The 15,184-nt window shown below is 39.6% G+C and overlaps 1 protein-coding gene across 3 annotated transcripts in view; it reads left to right on the forward strand.

Moving 5' to 3' along the window:
* CYB5R4 (cytochrome b5 reductase 4) overlaps positions 1 to 15,184 on the forward strand; it is an 88,792-nt gene that overhangs the window by 32,665 nt on the left and 40,943 nt on the right. For all 3 annotated transcript variants that reach the window (XM_060283298.1, XM_030859417.2, XM_060283297.1), the window contains exon 4: positions 3,744 to 3,825. In XM_060283298.1, the coding sequence (XP_060139281.1) occupies positions 3,744 to 3,825 (82 nt within the window). The remainder of the gene's footprint in view (positions 1 to 3,743; positions 3,826 to 15,184) is intronic.

A 15,184-nucleotide genomic window follows, 5' to 3' on the forward strand; every position in this document is an offset into this window, starting at 1 on the left:
TGGGGCGAAATGAGGACTGTAGCCTGGGAGACAGCATTTCAGGTAGCTCTGAGAAACTGCTCCCAAGAGGTAGAGGGAGAGGTCGGTATTGTATGATTTTAGTGAAGCGGGGTGCATGGAGTCAGGCACACATTTTGGCAGATGCTTACGGCTAGTTACGAGGAGCAGATGTCACCTTAAATGAGCTTAGTGCTTTTCTAGACATGAGAAGATGCAGGAATTTGGGCTCATGAAACCATCTCCTGAAAATATCTAACTCTCCGAAGGCCTGTTCTGCCAGTTTTTCCCAGAGTACAGAGTGCGTCATTCCTGCTCTCCACCCTGCACTCCTTTCGGGGGGTGTTGAAGGTCAGCAGCTGCAGTGGCTAGTGACTTAGGCCTTGAAGAGGCAAGATGGCAAGTACCAGTTTTTAGCTGGCACCTGTAACCTCTTGATGCTGAATGTACTCTTCCACAAGACGAGTTTCCGGTAACATCTAGCCCTGTTCATATTTCTTAGTGTTGTGCGATTATATGGACCTTATTGAAATAAGCTTGTTTTGGGGAAGTCACAAGAACTGCTATATTGTTAAATTCTTTAGCAGTTTCAACAGTACTTTTGTTGACCAAAAAAAAATGCACAACCTAAAAGTTGAGAATTATGTTTTATTTGAGGCGTTACTGAGGACTGTAGTCTGGAAACAGCCTCTCAGATAGCTCTGAGAAACTGTTCCAAAGAGGTAAGGGAGAAACCAGGATATATAGGAGCTTTTGCTGGGAAAAAACATGTAGTAGAACATCGAAACATTACTACTAATCACAAAAAGCAGGCATCTCAGTTAATTATTTTAGTGCTTTTCTGTGTATGGGAAGATGCAAGAGTCTGGGCTTGTTGAAATTGTTCCTTTAATATGCACCTTAACTCTCTAGGGCCAGTATCCTCTTTTCCTCCATGCTGAATTCCTCTTAGGCCACACCACTGGGGGCGGCTGCAGTGGCTTGATGGCTTTATGGCTGCGACATCCTTTGATTACTGAAATGTCAGGCTGCACCCTTTGTCCACACTTAGTTACCAGATTGCTGCATTCCCCTTGGCTTTAATAAGACCAGAGATGTTTACTTATGACTTTTACTCACCACAGAAGTAAACAACTTGATAAAATTCTAGAAACAGTGGTGAAGTGTCTTATATCTCTAATATCTAGTATTTGAGTTGTACAAAGAATATTAAGTAATCTCTTTATCGTCAGACTTCTGTCTCTAGTTTTGATCTCACTTCTGACTTCTCGTTTCGTATTTCCAGTTGGCTGATGGGCGATTTGAAAACCTGTTGGCAATTGAACTCAGTGTGCCCTCAGATAATATCAACTCATCTTCTTCCCTTTGTTTTTTCTACTGTTTCCTGTTTCTGGAAATGGGAACTGGAAACCACTTGAGTAATCTTTACCTTCTCTCATTGTATTATTGAAGTGGTCACCTGGACCTGTGCCAGGGTCTTGGCCCAGGTCGAGATCCCTTGTCTCAGCCTGGGAGGTTCTTTTTCTGCTTGGATTCGTATAGCCAATAACAAAACCAGTGCTGAGACTGGAACAGCACAAGCTTTCTTCGGTGGCCAAAGAATGGAGAAGCAAGAACTAGTTTGCAGATCAGCTTCTCAACCTGACTCAGGCTGAGACACCATATATATAGGAAGGTTGAGGTAAAATGGAGGGAATTGAGTAGAGGGTGGGAGGAATATTCGTGACTTATCCGAGAACTGGGGGTGTGTTTGGACCAGGAGCTGAGGCAACACTCCTTTTCAGTCCCTTTCTGGGCTCTTCTGGTTGTTGTCATGGCAGTTGTCAGCTGTCATGGCGCTGGTGGGTGTGTCGCTTATAGCATGCTAATGTGTTACAGTGAGTGTGTAATGAGGCTCAAGGTCCACTGGAGTTTAGGTCTTCTGCCATTTGGGGCCGAGTTAGTTCTAACCAGTTGTTTAGAAATTTCTCTAGGAGCAGCTTCCTCCTTTTGTATTTAGGCCTGAAACTCGATAAGGGCAGTTAGTTTCCGTCTGAGGGAAGGGCAGGAGTATGGTTCTGGGGCAACAGTCTTGGTAACAAATGTGCCTCAACATCTAATCACTGGCGAACTTCTATGATGCTGTCTTTAAACACTGCACCTTTTCTGTCTTCCCACTGCCTTAGGTCAAGTCGTCATCACCCTCTCTAGCCCTAATATTTTAATACTGTCCCGGTATCTTTACCTTCAGTACCAATTTAGATAACGTGACAGCTAGAATAGTATTCTTAAAGACAATCGTCTTAGCATCTTGTTCTACAAGTTTCAGAGGCTCACCAATGACAGTGTAATAAATTCAAAGTCATTATTCTGGCACTTCAGGGCCTAAAAATAATGTATCAAGGTAAATATTCTCAACATGCAACTTGCTTTGGAACTGAAGTGCTTTGAGCAAATCACCAGTTCCATGATAGACAAACCCCATACCTTTGTCTCTTTGACTATCCTTCTCCTTCATCTATCTGTTAAAATTCTACCCAACCCCATAACCCCAGAGATGGTGCTTTACACATTACTGGAGACTCCATAACTATTTGGTAAATAAAATTTCAAGTTCTATTAATTAGTGTGCATTTATAAGTACATATATATTTTTTACATATTTTCTACTTTAGTGTATATTTATTTACTCAGGAACGTACATAAAGATTCTGGTATCAGTATTATTTGACCTGATTATTTAGTGATTATATAGCATGGAATAATATATTATGATTTTCCTTTACTGGTCTTTTACAATTGGACTTTTAGGTTGTTCCCAATATTTTGCTAATATAACTAGTGCTATGATGAGTATCCTGGTGCCTGCATATTTGTGTATATGCAAATATTTTCTCAGATAAATTCCTGAATTACTGAAGGGAAGAGCTGCATATTTTAAGGCTCTTGATATATATTGAGAAGATGCCCTCCAGAAAGGTTGTTTAAATTTAATTCCCACTAGTAATTCTGGCAACAAATACTGTCAGTTGTTTCCCTTGAAGTGACAGTCTCACTTTGTTCATTTAGAAGAAAATGTCTATCAGATACCCAAGTCTGAGTAACTAGTTTATAGGTCATTCTTTTTCTTTTATGGGTAAATAGCCTTTCAAGAAAAAACACAGTTTAATAGGCAAATCAAACAGTTGCCTAAGTGTTTTTCCTCGCAGCAACCATCTTACTTAGCAGCAGAAGTGTTTTTGAGAACTTCCCATTTTGTCACACAGCATATAAAAAAGACCTGTAACCAAGGGTTGAGGTTTAAGAAAATTGTTTTTTCTACTTCATGAAGGATATTCTTAAATGAAAGCAACTCCCTCCAGCCCTGTGGGTCTGTGGTGGTGAGCAGTGTAATGATTGAGACCACTGCCTTGATTTGTGCTGAGATGCAAACTGGTTTACCCACCATTGCTATTTCAGCATCACTGCAAATGTCAATACAAGAAAAAGGCAAATAACATCTTAGTATTATTATGAAAGTAATCAAGACCTCGTGGGTATCTGAAAGGGCGTCAGTAACCTCCAGAGGTCTGTACACAACACTTTGAGAACATTGTTCTAAAGTCCCTATATATGCTCCCATTTTGTCACTCCCTTGTTGGCTAATTGAATCTGCTTCTTAGTTTTTCAGAGCCGTGTAAGAATATTTAGTTTTCATCAGAAAAAAATTAGGACATCTCATGGAGTTAGAGTCATGTTGCTTTTCTGCTATTTTTCTCCCACACCAGGTTCATCGTTGGGTCAACTATGAATCCATGCTGAAAGAATGCCTGGTTGGCAGGATGGCCGTTAAACCTGCTTTTCCTAAAGGTACGTGAAGCCAGGGCTAAACTGGCATTGATGTGTGATACACATGGACTGTCTTTTAGGTGGATTTCAGCAAATAGATTTAAAGAAATCACTAAATTGTTCTCATTTCACTGGCGCCCTGTTCTAGCCACTGTAAAGATTTTACTTTAGTTCTTTAGAATGAAACAATGATTTTACCTTAAAAATTTGGCATGTTTTGAGAGAACATTCATAGTGTGGAGAATAAGCATAATGGAAGTGAAAGAACTTTATTTACTTAGTTTTCATTAGTCTTTTATTCTCTTGTTACATAGAGTAGCTCGAACAGTTGGTTGGAAGTGACTTTTAGACTAGTTTCCTAAAATTTAATTTTTTGAATATGTAATTGTATTCACATGACTCAAAAATCAGAAAATATAAAAAGTTATACAGTAAAGTTTCCCCTCTCAGCTTTGTCTCCCATTTGCCTTGAACTTTTCCACTCCTTGACTCTTTACCATAAAAACTGATTTTAAAGTACTTTTAAAGAAACCAATTGCTTGGGACTTCCCTGGTGGTCCAGCAGTTAAGACTCTGTGCTCCCAATGCAGGGGGCCTGGGTTTGATCCCTGGTCAGGGAACTAGATCCCACACGCATGCCGCAACTGAGATCCCACATGCCGCAACTAAAGATCCCATACACTGGAACGAAGGTCCCACGTGCTGCAACTAAGACCTGATGCAGCCAAATAAATAAATAAATGTTAAAAAAACAAACAAACAAACAAAAAAACAATTTCTTTCCCTTCCTTCCAAACTGCCACTCAACAATCGGCATGGTGTTGGAGATCATCTCTTTCCTCCTAAGCTTCTTTTGGAAGAGCGCCCTTTGAAAAGTTTAGACAGGCAATTGGAGTAGCAGGAGTACTTTGCTTAAATCCTTTACTGTAGATGGAACTGAGTCGTTTCTTTTGAACAACTCCTGATTTTGACATCCAAATTAGGAATACATTGGCTTGTTTGAGCTGACTCTGCTACTATTTATTTAGTTCAGTGAGTTTTGTACTTCAAGGCCTTACTGTTAGAGGCCTGTGTCAGCTGTATAGAAATAGCACAGGCGTACCTAGATTTGAACCCTAGCTCCATGGCCTATTGGCTGTGCCATAAAGATGGCAGTTTCTGTCTCTGAGCCTCCAGTTTTTTCATCTGTACACATTACTCATAGGGCTAAGAATTAATGTGAGTAAATTAGCATGAATTTAACACAGGCTCAAAAAGGATTTTTTCTTTCTATTGCTATAAAACAAATAAGCAGTACACGCATACAGGCATACTTCGGAAGTATTGCAGATTCAGTTCCAGACCACTGCTATAAAGCAAATATTGCAATAAAGCAGCTCACGTGAATTTTTTGGTTTCCCAGTGCACATAAAAGTTACGTTTACACTCTATTCCAGTCTATTAAATGTGCAATAGCAGTATGTCTGAAAAAACAACATACATACCTTAATTTAAAGACACTTTGTTACTGAGAAAAGCTAACCATCATCTGAGCCTTCAGAGAGTCAGTCTTTCTGCTGGTGGAGGGTCTTGCCTTGATGCTGATGGCTGCTGACTGAGCAGGGTGGTGGCTGCTGAAATTGGGGTAGCCGTGGCAACTTCTTAAGATAAGACAGCAGTGAAGTTTGCCACGTTGATTGATTCTTCCTTTCGTGACGATTCTTCTGTAGAATGCAGACCTGTTTGGTAGCATTTTACCCACAGTAGAATTTCTTTCAAAATCAGTCAGTCCTCTCAAACGCTGCTGCTGCTTTATCAGCTAAGTTTCTGTACTATTCTGAATTCTTTGTTGTCATTTCAACAATCTTAACAGCATCTGCACCAGGAGTAGATTCCATCTCAGGAACCACTTTCTTTTCTCATCCATAAGAAGCAACCCCTCATCTGTTCAAGTTTTATCATGAAATTGTAGCAAGTCAGTCACATCTTCAGGCTCCACCTCTAATTCCAGTTCTCTTCCTGTTTCTACCATGACTGCAATTATTTCCTCCACTGAAGTCTTGAACCCCTCAAAGTCATCCAGGAGGGTTAGAATCAACTTCTTCCAATCTCCTGTTAATGTTGATATTTTGACCTGTTCCCATGAATCAGGAATGTTCTTGATGGCATCTAGAATAGTGACTCTTTCCAGAAGGTTTTCAATTGACTTTGCCCAGATCCATCAGAGGAGTCACTATCTGTGGGAGCTATAGCCTTACAAAATGTATTTTTTAAATAATAAGACTTGAAAGTCTAAATGACTTTTTGATCCACAGGGCGCAGAATGGATGTTATGTCAGCAGGCGTGAAAACAACATGAATCTCATTGAACATCTCCATCAGACATCCTGGGTGACCAGGTGCATTGTCAGTGAGCAGTAATATTTTGAAAGGGATCTTTCTTTTATGAGCAGTAGTTTTCAACAGTGGGGTTAAAATATTCAGTAAACCATATTATAAACAGATGTGCTTTATTATTCCATTTATAGAGCACAGGCCGGGTAGATTTAGCATAGTTCTTAAGGGCCCTAAGATTTTCAGGATGGTTAAGTGAGCCCTGGCTTCAACTTCAAGTCAGCAGCTGCATCAGACCCTAACAAGAGAGTCAGCCTGTCCTTTGAAGCGTTGAAGCCAGGCATTGACTTCTCCTCTCTAGCTATCAAGGTCCTAGATGGCATCTTCTTCCAGTAGAAGGCTGTTTCATCTACACTGAAAATCTGTTGTTTAGTGTAGCCACCTTCATTAATTATCTTAGCTAGATCTTCTGGATAACATGCTACGGCTTCTACATCAGCTCTTGCTGCTTCCCTGTGAACTTCTATGTTATAGAGATGGCTTCTCTCCTTAAACTTCATGAACCAACCTCTGCTAGCTTCACACTTTTCTTCTGTATCTTCCTCTCCTCTCTCGACCTTCATAGAATTGAAGAGATTAGGGTCTTGCTCTGAGTTAGGCTTTGGCTGAAGGGAATGTCGTGGCTGGTTTAATCTTCTATCCAGGTCACTAAAACTTCCTCCATGTCAGCAGTAAGCCTGTTTTGCTTTCCTGGAGTAGCACTTTTGATTTCCTTCAAGAATTTTCCCTTTGCATTCACACTTTGGCCGACTGTCTGGTATAAGAGGCCTAGCTTTCAGACTGTCTTGGCTTTTGACATGCCTTCCTCACTAAGCCTAATCATTTCTAGTTTTTTATTTAAAGGGAGAGTCATGGGACTCTTCCATTCACTTGAACACTTAGAGGCCATTGTAGGGTTATATTAATGGGCCTAATTTCAGATTGTTGTGTCACAGGGAATAGGCAGGCCCAAGGAGAGGAAGAGAGATGGAGAAATGGCCAGTCGATGGAGCAGTCAGATCACACATATTTATAGATTGAACTTGCAGTCTTATGTGGGTGCAGTTTGTGGTGCCTCAAAATAATTACAATGGTAACATCAGATCACTGCTCACAGATCACCGTAACAAATACAATAATGATGAAAAGGTTTGAAATATTGCCAGAATTACCAAAACGTGCCCTAGAATCATGAAGCGAGCAAATGCGGTTGGAAAAATGGCACCAATAGACTTGCTCAATGCCGCGTTGCCCCAAACCATCAGTGTTTAAAAACGCAGTATCCGTGAAGTGCAGTAAAGCAAAGCACAATAAAAACGAGGTCTGCGTGTATACCAAGGGCAAACTAGTTTGAACTTCAGTGTCTGGCAGTTCTTCCAAACCAGTTTACTCTTGTAAACAAATCCCTTTCTTCTCTTAATTGCTCCTGAGTTCACCTATTCACTGCCAGCAGGGGCCATGTTCTTAAGGCAAGCTTCTAACTGACTAATTTTACCTCATCCTGGACATTACGTATCTTGTTTACACAGTCCGGTACTAAAGGTCATGTGCTTCTCTGTAATTCAGTGTGGTCAGAAAGTGTGCCAGCTCCTTAGGCTTCTGTGTCATAGGAGACATGAAATTAATAAAAGGATTTTTCTGGTTTCCTTCCTTCCTCCCTGGAAATGAAAGACAGATAATCTTCAGAATGTTTCATCAGATACGGCAAACACTGTTTAAAATGAGCAGATTCCACAAGGAAGTCCCCAGATATTTAATTTTAAAAAAAGGGGGGGGGGCGGTGCTAGAAGCGGCAGTCCAGGATGATAAGCTAGTTCTGATGCCTCCATTTCCCCAAAGCACTTATCAGATTCTTGGAACGTAGAGCCACATGGGAATTTTAATGGTCACATAGGAAATGGGAGACCGGATCTTGGGTCTGTAAAGGCAGGGAGTTGGAGCTGAGATCCCTGCCTATAGCTTGACTCTTGAAGTCTATATGATCAGTGAAATGGGAAGGCTTGAAAAGAAATCTGTGCAACAACAAAAGGAGATGTCAGGATAGTCTGCCTTCACCTTGTTTATGAGGTGATGGAGGAGAGGAAAGAGAAATCTCCTTTGAGAATTTGTAACCACAGTCTTGCACACGTAAGAGTTGGGAATTCAAATATATATACCACCTGTGTGGTCTTAGAAACCTCAGACCGAGAAATAAAATGGTCTCCCATTACTGGTTTCCCTGCCTGCTTGGCAGACTTATGTACACGTTTTTAATGGTGGAACAAACTTTCAAGCTAAAACCCTTAAAACGCCCACAGGGACACATCACCAGTTATTAGTGTACAGTAGAAAAGTTAAACAACACTTGAGGAAGCAAGTCAGCAGAAACAAAAGCAGAATTTCACCCCTTGGACTTTATTATTTGTATACAAGTAATTATAAAAATAATTATGAATAAAAATAATTATGTTTGAAGTGATTAGGAAAATAAGAATGAATTGGTAACATGAGTAAAGCAAGAGACTGCTAAAATAATCATGTAAAATTGAAAAAAAATAAAACTCCTAGAAATGAAAAATGGAGCTGGTGAGATTAAAAAGTGCATAGCATGAATAGTTAGAGTTTAGACGTAATAGAAGAGTTGAGTGAACTGCCAGACTGAGCAGCAGACGTTGAACAGAACATGGTGCATAGAAACAAAATGATAGAAAAATATGCAAGAGACGCAGAGGATAGAGCAATAAGATCTAACACTTGTCATCAGATTTCCAGAAGGAAGTAGTAGTGAGATTGAGGAGGAGGCAACATCTGAATGGCTGAGACTTTTCCAGAATTGGTAAATCACAAATCTCAGATTCAGCAAGTTCAGCAAATCCCCAATCAAGATAAATAAAAAGAAATCCACACATAGACTATTCATGGTAAAACTGCAGAATACCAAAGACAACAGCCAGAGAGAGATAGGTTTACTAACAAACCAGTGATTAGTAAATTGACAGCTAATTTACCAGTGTAATTTACTAGCTGTTACTGCTAATTTAGTAGAACGTCAATCGGAGACAAAGAGATCAGTATCTTGGAAGTTCTGAGGGAAAACAACTGACAACCTAAAGTCATTCAGTAACAAGGATGAAATAAAGGTAGTTAAGACTAGGAAGCAAAGACAAGAACTTTACAATCAGGAAAGTTGTTGATGGCAAGTAAATGGATCGGGTTTTTGGAACAGTAGAGACTTAAGATCCAGCAAGATAACAGTCTGAACTCCAAGCTAACCAGAACTAGTAGATCATATAAAAGGGACAAAGTAACTAAAGAGAAAAGTTTAATGTGTCAAGAATGTTCATGATAATTAAAGTGAATGTTGTTTTAACAGTACCTCCTATGCCTTTCATCTACAGGCAGAGATTGATCCTTGAAGTCTGCTGGCGTGAGACTTAAGGATAGAGACTATTAGATGGGGTGACCGTGTAATTGTCCAAACTGGGGCAGATTGGAGAATGAATGGAGCCTCTATTAGTAGTTATACTGAGACAACAGGGGGCAGGCAGTAAACTGTAACTGTAGCAAACTAGAGACTATGTTCGCTCCACAACTACTACAGAGATGAAGTGGGAATAGAGGATGAAAACAGATTAAGTAGGAATAGAGGATGAAAACAGAGACGAAGTGGAAACAGTAGGTGGAGACTTGCTGACATGAGGATTTATAGGGGTTTGGGGGGGGGGGATGGATATACTGAAGAGAAATGTTATATATGGGCTTCTTTCAATACGAGATCCTTGATACCATCTTTTAGGTGGGGTGACCTGCCAGACCCCAGTGCAGGGAGGAGCCAGAAGTAGCATTTTGTAGGCATCCCCACAGCTGAGCAGTCCCGGGAGGACAGTTTTCCATTTATCTGCTGGCTTCTGGGGTAGGAGTGATATCTGGGAAGAACACAGAAGAGCTAACAGTGTCAGAATATAAACCACATAATACTAGTGGGTCCTTATCAAGAGAAGAATCAGTGGGTTTTTTATAATCCTTTGTTTAAAAAGTATTGTGGTTTGTATTGTGCTTTAGAAAGATATCAATAATGAATAAAGGGAGAAACTTCGCTTGAAAAGGTGAGCTTCAGTTACTGATTATTTATGTGGAACACTTCATTCTCTGGCAAAGATGACAAGTGTTCTTTTTGCCCTTTTTTGAGTCCTTTGCTGTCATTATTATAGCCACTGGCCACATGTGGTTGCTATTGAGTATGGAAATGCTCTCCAAATTGAGATGTGCTACAAGCGTAAAATACCGCATTTCAAGACTTAGGATGAAAAAAAGAATGTAAAATATCTAACAACTTTACATTGATTACATGTTGAAATGACAAGATTCTGGATATGTTGCATTAAGAGAAAATATATTATTAAAATTAATTTGACCTGTTTCTTTGTACATAGTTAATATGGTTATTAGAAAATTTTAAATTATATTTGTGGCTTGCATTATATTTCTTCTGGACAGCACTGTACCAGATCATAAATGCACTCTTAAAATTTTAATATATTAAATTTTTTAAATAGTCACATTTTCTTTATATATATATTTTTTATTGAAATATAGTTGATTTACAATATTGTGTTAATTTCTGCTATACAGAAAAGTGATTTAGTTATGTATATACACACACACATTCTTTTTTTTAATATTCTTTTCGATTGTGATTTATCATAGGATATTGAATATAGTTCTCTGTGCTGTACAGTAGGAGCTTGTTGTTTATCCAGTTCTATATATAAAAGCTTCCATCTGCTAAACCCAACCTCCCACTCCATCCCTCCCCCACCCCCTCCCCCTTGGCAACCACCAGTCCGTTCTCTATGAGTCTTTTTCTGTTTCATAGATAGGTTCATTTGCATCATATTTGAGATTCCACACATAAGTGATATCATATGGTATTTGTCTTTCTTGTTCTGGCTTACTTAGTATGGTAATCTCTAGGTCCATCCATGTTGCTGCAAATGGCATTATTTCATTCATTTTTATGGCTGAGTAATATTCCATTGTATATACACCACATCTTCTTTATCCACTCATCTCTCGATGGATATCTAGGTTGTTTCCATGTCTTGGCTATTGTGAATAGTGCTGCTGTGAACATAGGGGTGCATGTATCTTTTTGAATTAGAGTTTTTTCCACATATATGCCCAGGAGTGGGATTGCTGGATCATATGGTAGCTCTACTGTTAGTTTTCTGAGGAACCTCCATACTGTTTTCCATAGTGGCTGCACCAGTTTACATTCCTACCCACAGTGTAGGAGGGTTCCCTTTTCTCCACATCGTCTCCTCTCCAGCATTCGTTATTTGTAGAGTTTTTAATGATGGCCATTCTGTAAAATAGTCACATTTTCTAATGGCATAGCCCAGTGTCAGGAATGTTTCTTCTTAATTTCTCATTGTTTTATCATGGTTTCTAATACTTTATGTTTTTAGTTTTCACAAGCGCTTGCTGACTATAAAGCACTTAGAACCATAGATCAGTAGAATACTTTTGAGGTGGAAGAGGGATTTAGAGCTGTTCTAACACCGTCAGTTTAAAAGGGAAGCTCCTGAGGCTTGTAGGTATATGTACTTTCCTTAAAGGCTACAGTTATTTAATAGGAGAAGCCCACCATTGAGAGAAGTCCTGGGTGCTTCCTTTTGTGAGGCAGAAAATCACCTCATTAAAGTTATCCTCTTTCAACTAATTTATTTCTCTTTGGTATATGCCAGTGGTTCAACCTGGGTTGAGTTTGCTCCCCAGTGGACATTTGGCAATGTCTGGAGATGGTTTGGTTGTCACAGCTGAACTAGATGCTACTGGCATTCCCGTGGGTAGAGGAGAGGTCAGCGGTGCTGCTAAATCCCCTGCAAGGCACAGGATACACTCCCACGATGAAGAATCGTCCGGCCCCAACTGTTCCTAGTGCTGACATGGAGAAACCCTCATATATGAATTAGTTTTTTATTCTTAAAAATGATGGTATTAGTGGCATCACTAATTGGGTGGGCTGGCTGCCAGCTGGGAGGTCAGCTTCTGTATAGTCAGTCAAAGCTCCCTCTTCTAGGAGCTACCGTTTCCTCATTGATAAAATGGGGACAGTTCAGGGCTCAAGTGGGTGGACAGAGCACAAGCTCAGAGGCTCAGTACAGGGGAAGCAAGACAGTTACTAGTGGAGAGAAAGGGGTGGGTGTCATGATGAAGTGGACTTTACTGGCTGAGCAGATTTGCTTTCTCAGCCAGGCTACCTTCATTTACTTTTGTGCTATAGGTCCCACTGTCTCAGTGATTCCTGCCAGAAAGATATAAGGGACAGGTAATTAAAAATGGGGGGTGAGAAGTCCCCGGTCAGGGGGCAGATGCAGGCCTGAGCAGGAAGTGGGTTTTGCTGTATGATTGTGACTGGCCAGTGTTTGGTTTAAGTTAGTATTTGTTTTGTTTTCAGAGAGAAATGATTGTTTTTAACGTGCTTTTTAAAAAATATTTATTTATTTATTTGGCCGTGTCGGGTCTTAGTTGCAGCACGCGGGATCTTTAGTTGCAGCATGTGGGATCGAACCCGGGCCCCCTGCACTGGGAGCGTGGAATCTTAGCCACTGGACCACCAGGGAAGTCCTGAAAAATGATTTTTGAACATGTATATTTGTGTATAGGTAATACCAAATAAGAAAGGAGTGGTTAATCCCTCTGAGGATAGGACAAGAGTAGAAAATAACTAATAAATTGGAGAATTGAATAAAAAATGACAAGTATAGCCTTGAAAGCAGAAAATACAAACTTCTAAAAATGCAGTATTTGCTGTGATTAGTTAAATGAATCGTGGAGAGAAAAACTGACCAGGAATAAGTAACTATATAGTCTGGTACTTTTAGAACTTTTTAATCCTGGAATTTTTCAGAGTATGTGTTTGAACTATTGAACCTTTATTTTAATTCTACTAGTAGACTACTTCTAGGATAAGGAGTAAACTTCTGGGCCTTGAAGTTTGAGAGATGTACAAAATTTGAAGATGATTCAGAGGATATTTACAAAGATAAATTAAGGAGAGTAAAAGAGAAGGATAGTTTAGAAATACATAAATTATTAAATTTTATAGAATTTGAGAAATGAGTTTATGACTTCGGAAACAAAACCAAGAATTAGGCCTCAGTTGTGTTATAAAGAGTTAGTTCTCTTTAGAGATGAGGAAGAATTTCTAGAGAAAAATGGTTATTAAACACATTGTAGAGAACCAGGGAGTCTTCTGGCCAGGCAAAGCAGTAAAGGGAACATGGAATGGTACACTTTGGATTTTGTGACTAAGATCCCTGGTAATAAGACAGAGCTCCTATCTGATAGTTACGTGACATCAGCCTTTTGGAGTGAGAAAGGAAGGTGGGGTATGTAGCTACGGATAAATATGACATTCAGATGTAAAAGTGCGGCGTTTGTCTTCCTAGAATGTTTTTTGTTCAGGGCCTCCTGAAAAATGCTTACATATTTTCAAAATGTAGCTAAAATATTATTTCCTCAATGAAATCCTTTCAAATTTCAAGTAGCAGTGCCCTCCCTCATCCCTGTGCTTCCATGCCACCTTCTATATTTCTCTTTTAAAACATTTATCATATCATATTGAAAAGACCATATTGAAGTTTCCAATTTAGTTTATTTAATTTTTTCAGTAATACATTCACGATTCCAGAATGAGAAGTGCCATGGTCATACCTTTGTCTCCCACCTACCCTTTTCCCTCCTGTGCACAGATGCAGGTAACTGTGTTATTGTGTATCCTTCCAAATCATCTTTACGCATGTATAAGCAAACTGAACATACAGTCGTATTTTCCTAACTTTTTATCCAAAGGGTTTCATATTGTGTCACTATCCCTATTAAGATGATGATCAACAGGTATTTGTTAAATGAATCAGTATACTAGTAAGACAGGGTTTGTTTGTTTGCTTGTTTTTTAACTTTCCCCATCCCAGGGGATCCTTCTGTGGCTCCACTTAGAAGAGGTAAACTAGATTGGGTTCACAATTAAAAATTGTCGCCAGCCCTCTTACCAAAGAAGAGTTGAGTGCTGATAGATCACAGCTCCAGTCTTCTAAAGGACTCAGACCTTTCCAGAAAGCAGAGGCTCTGATCAGAGTAATGCAGTCTAACCAATATTATAAGAAGATGCAAATTTTCTTGGCCATGGAGCCAACCAAATGATGGAATTAGGTATCAAGACAGAATGTTAGATTTCTTGTTAGAGAGGAAAGTATCTCATGTGCCTAGAGTAACTCTGATGTAAATGTGCTTAGCAGTAAAAACAAATAGCCTCTCGTATTTCTGTGACTCAGTTTTCAAAAAGAGTTGCAAAAGTACACTAGTGGAGGTTTTTTTTTTTTTTTTTTTTTGTGCTACGTGGGCCTCTCCCGTTGCGGAGCACAGGCTCCGGACGCGCAGGCTCAGTGGCCATGGCTCACGGGCCCAGCTGCTCCGCGGCACGTGGGATCCTCCCGGACCGGGGCAAGAACCCATGTCCCCTGCATCGGCAGGCGGACTCCCAACCACTGTGCCACCAGGGAAGCCCACTAGTGGAGTTTTAAAGATATTTTAGATCATTTAGCTAGATGTTCTCTTCCTATTGATACTTCTTTTATTAAAGAAAAAAAAGACTCAGAAAAAAATGAATAACTTAGCAGGATCCATAAAGTTCTGACAGGTTCAAATCAATTCACATCAGACAGGAAGTAATCATATGAGATGACATATTTTTTCCCTAGAAACAAATTCCCTGGGGACAAGTTTTCAAAATCTGAGCCTCTTAGATAGAAACAAGTTGTTTTACATGATAAATGAGATTCATCAAACTGCCAACTATGTTGTACACTGAAACTGGGTTTAATTTACTTATGTTACTGTGAGTTTGCTATTTGTTCTAAGATATTGATAAAACAAATGATCACAACTGCAGTAGCAAAAACAGATGAAATTGTATGAAAGTAAGTCAGCAAGCAGGGACATCAGTGATCCCTTGCAAACTAATGACTAGATTTTCATCTGGCAG

The sequence above is a fragment of the Globicephala melas genome, chromosome 14 (genome assembly GCF_963455315.2).
Source record: "Globicephala melas chromosome 14, mGloMel1.2, whole genome shotgun sequence".
In the NCBI taxonomy this organism is placed as follows: Eukaryota; Metazoa; Chordata; class Mammalia; order Artiodactyla; family Delphinidae; genus Globicephala; species Globicephala melas.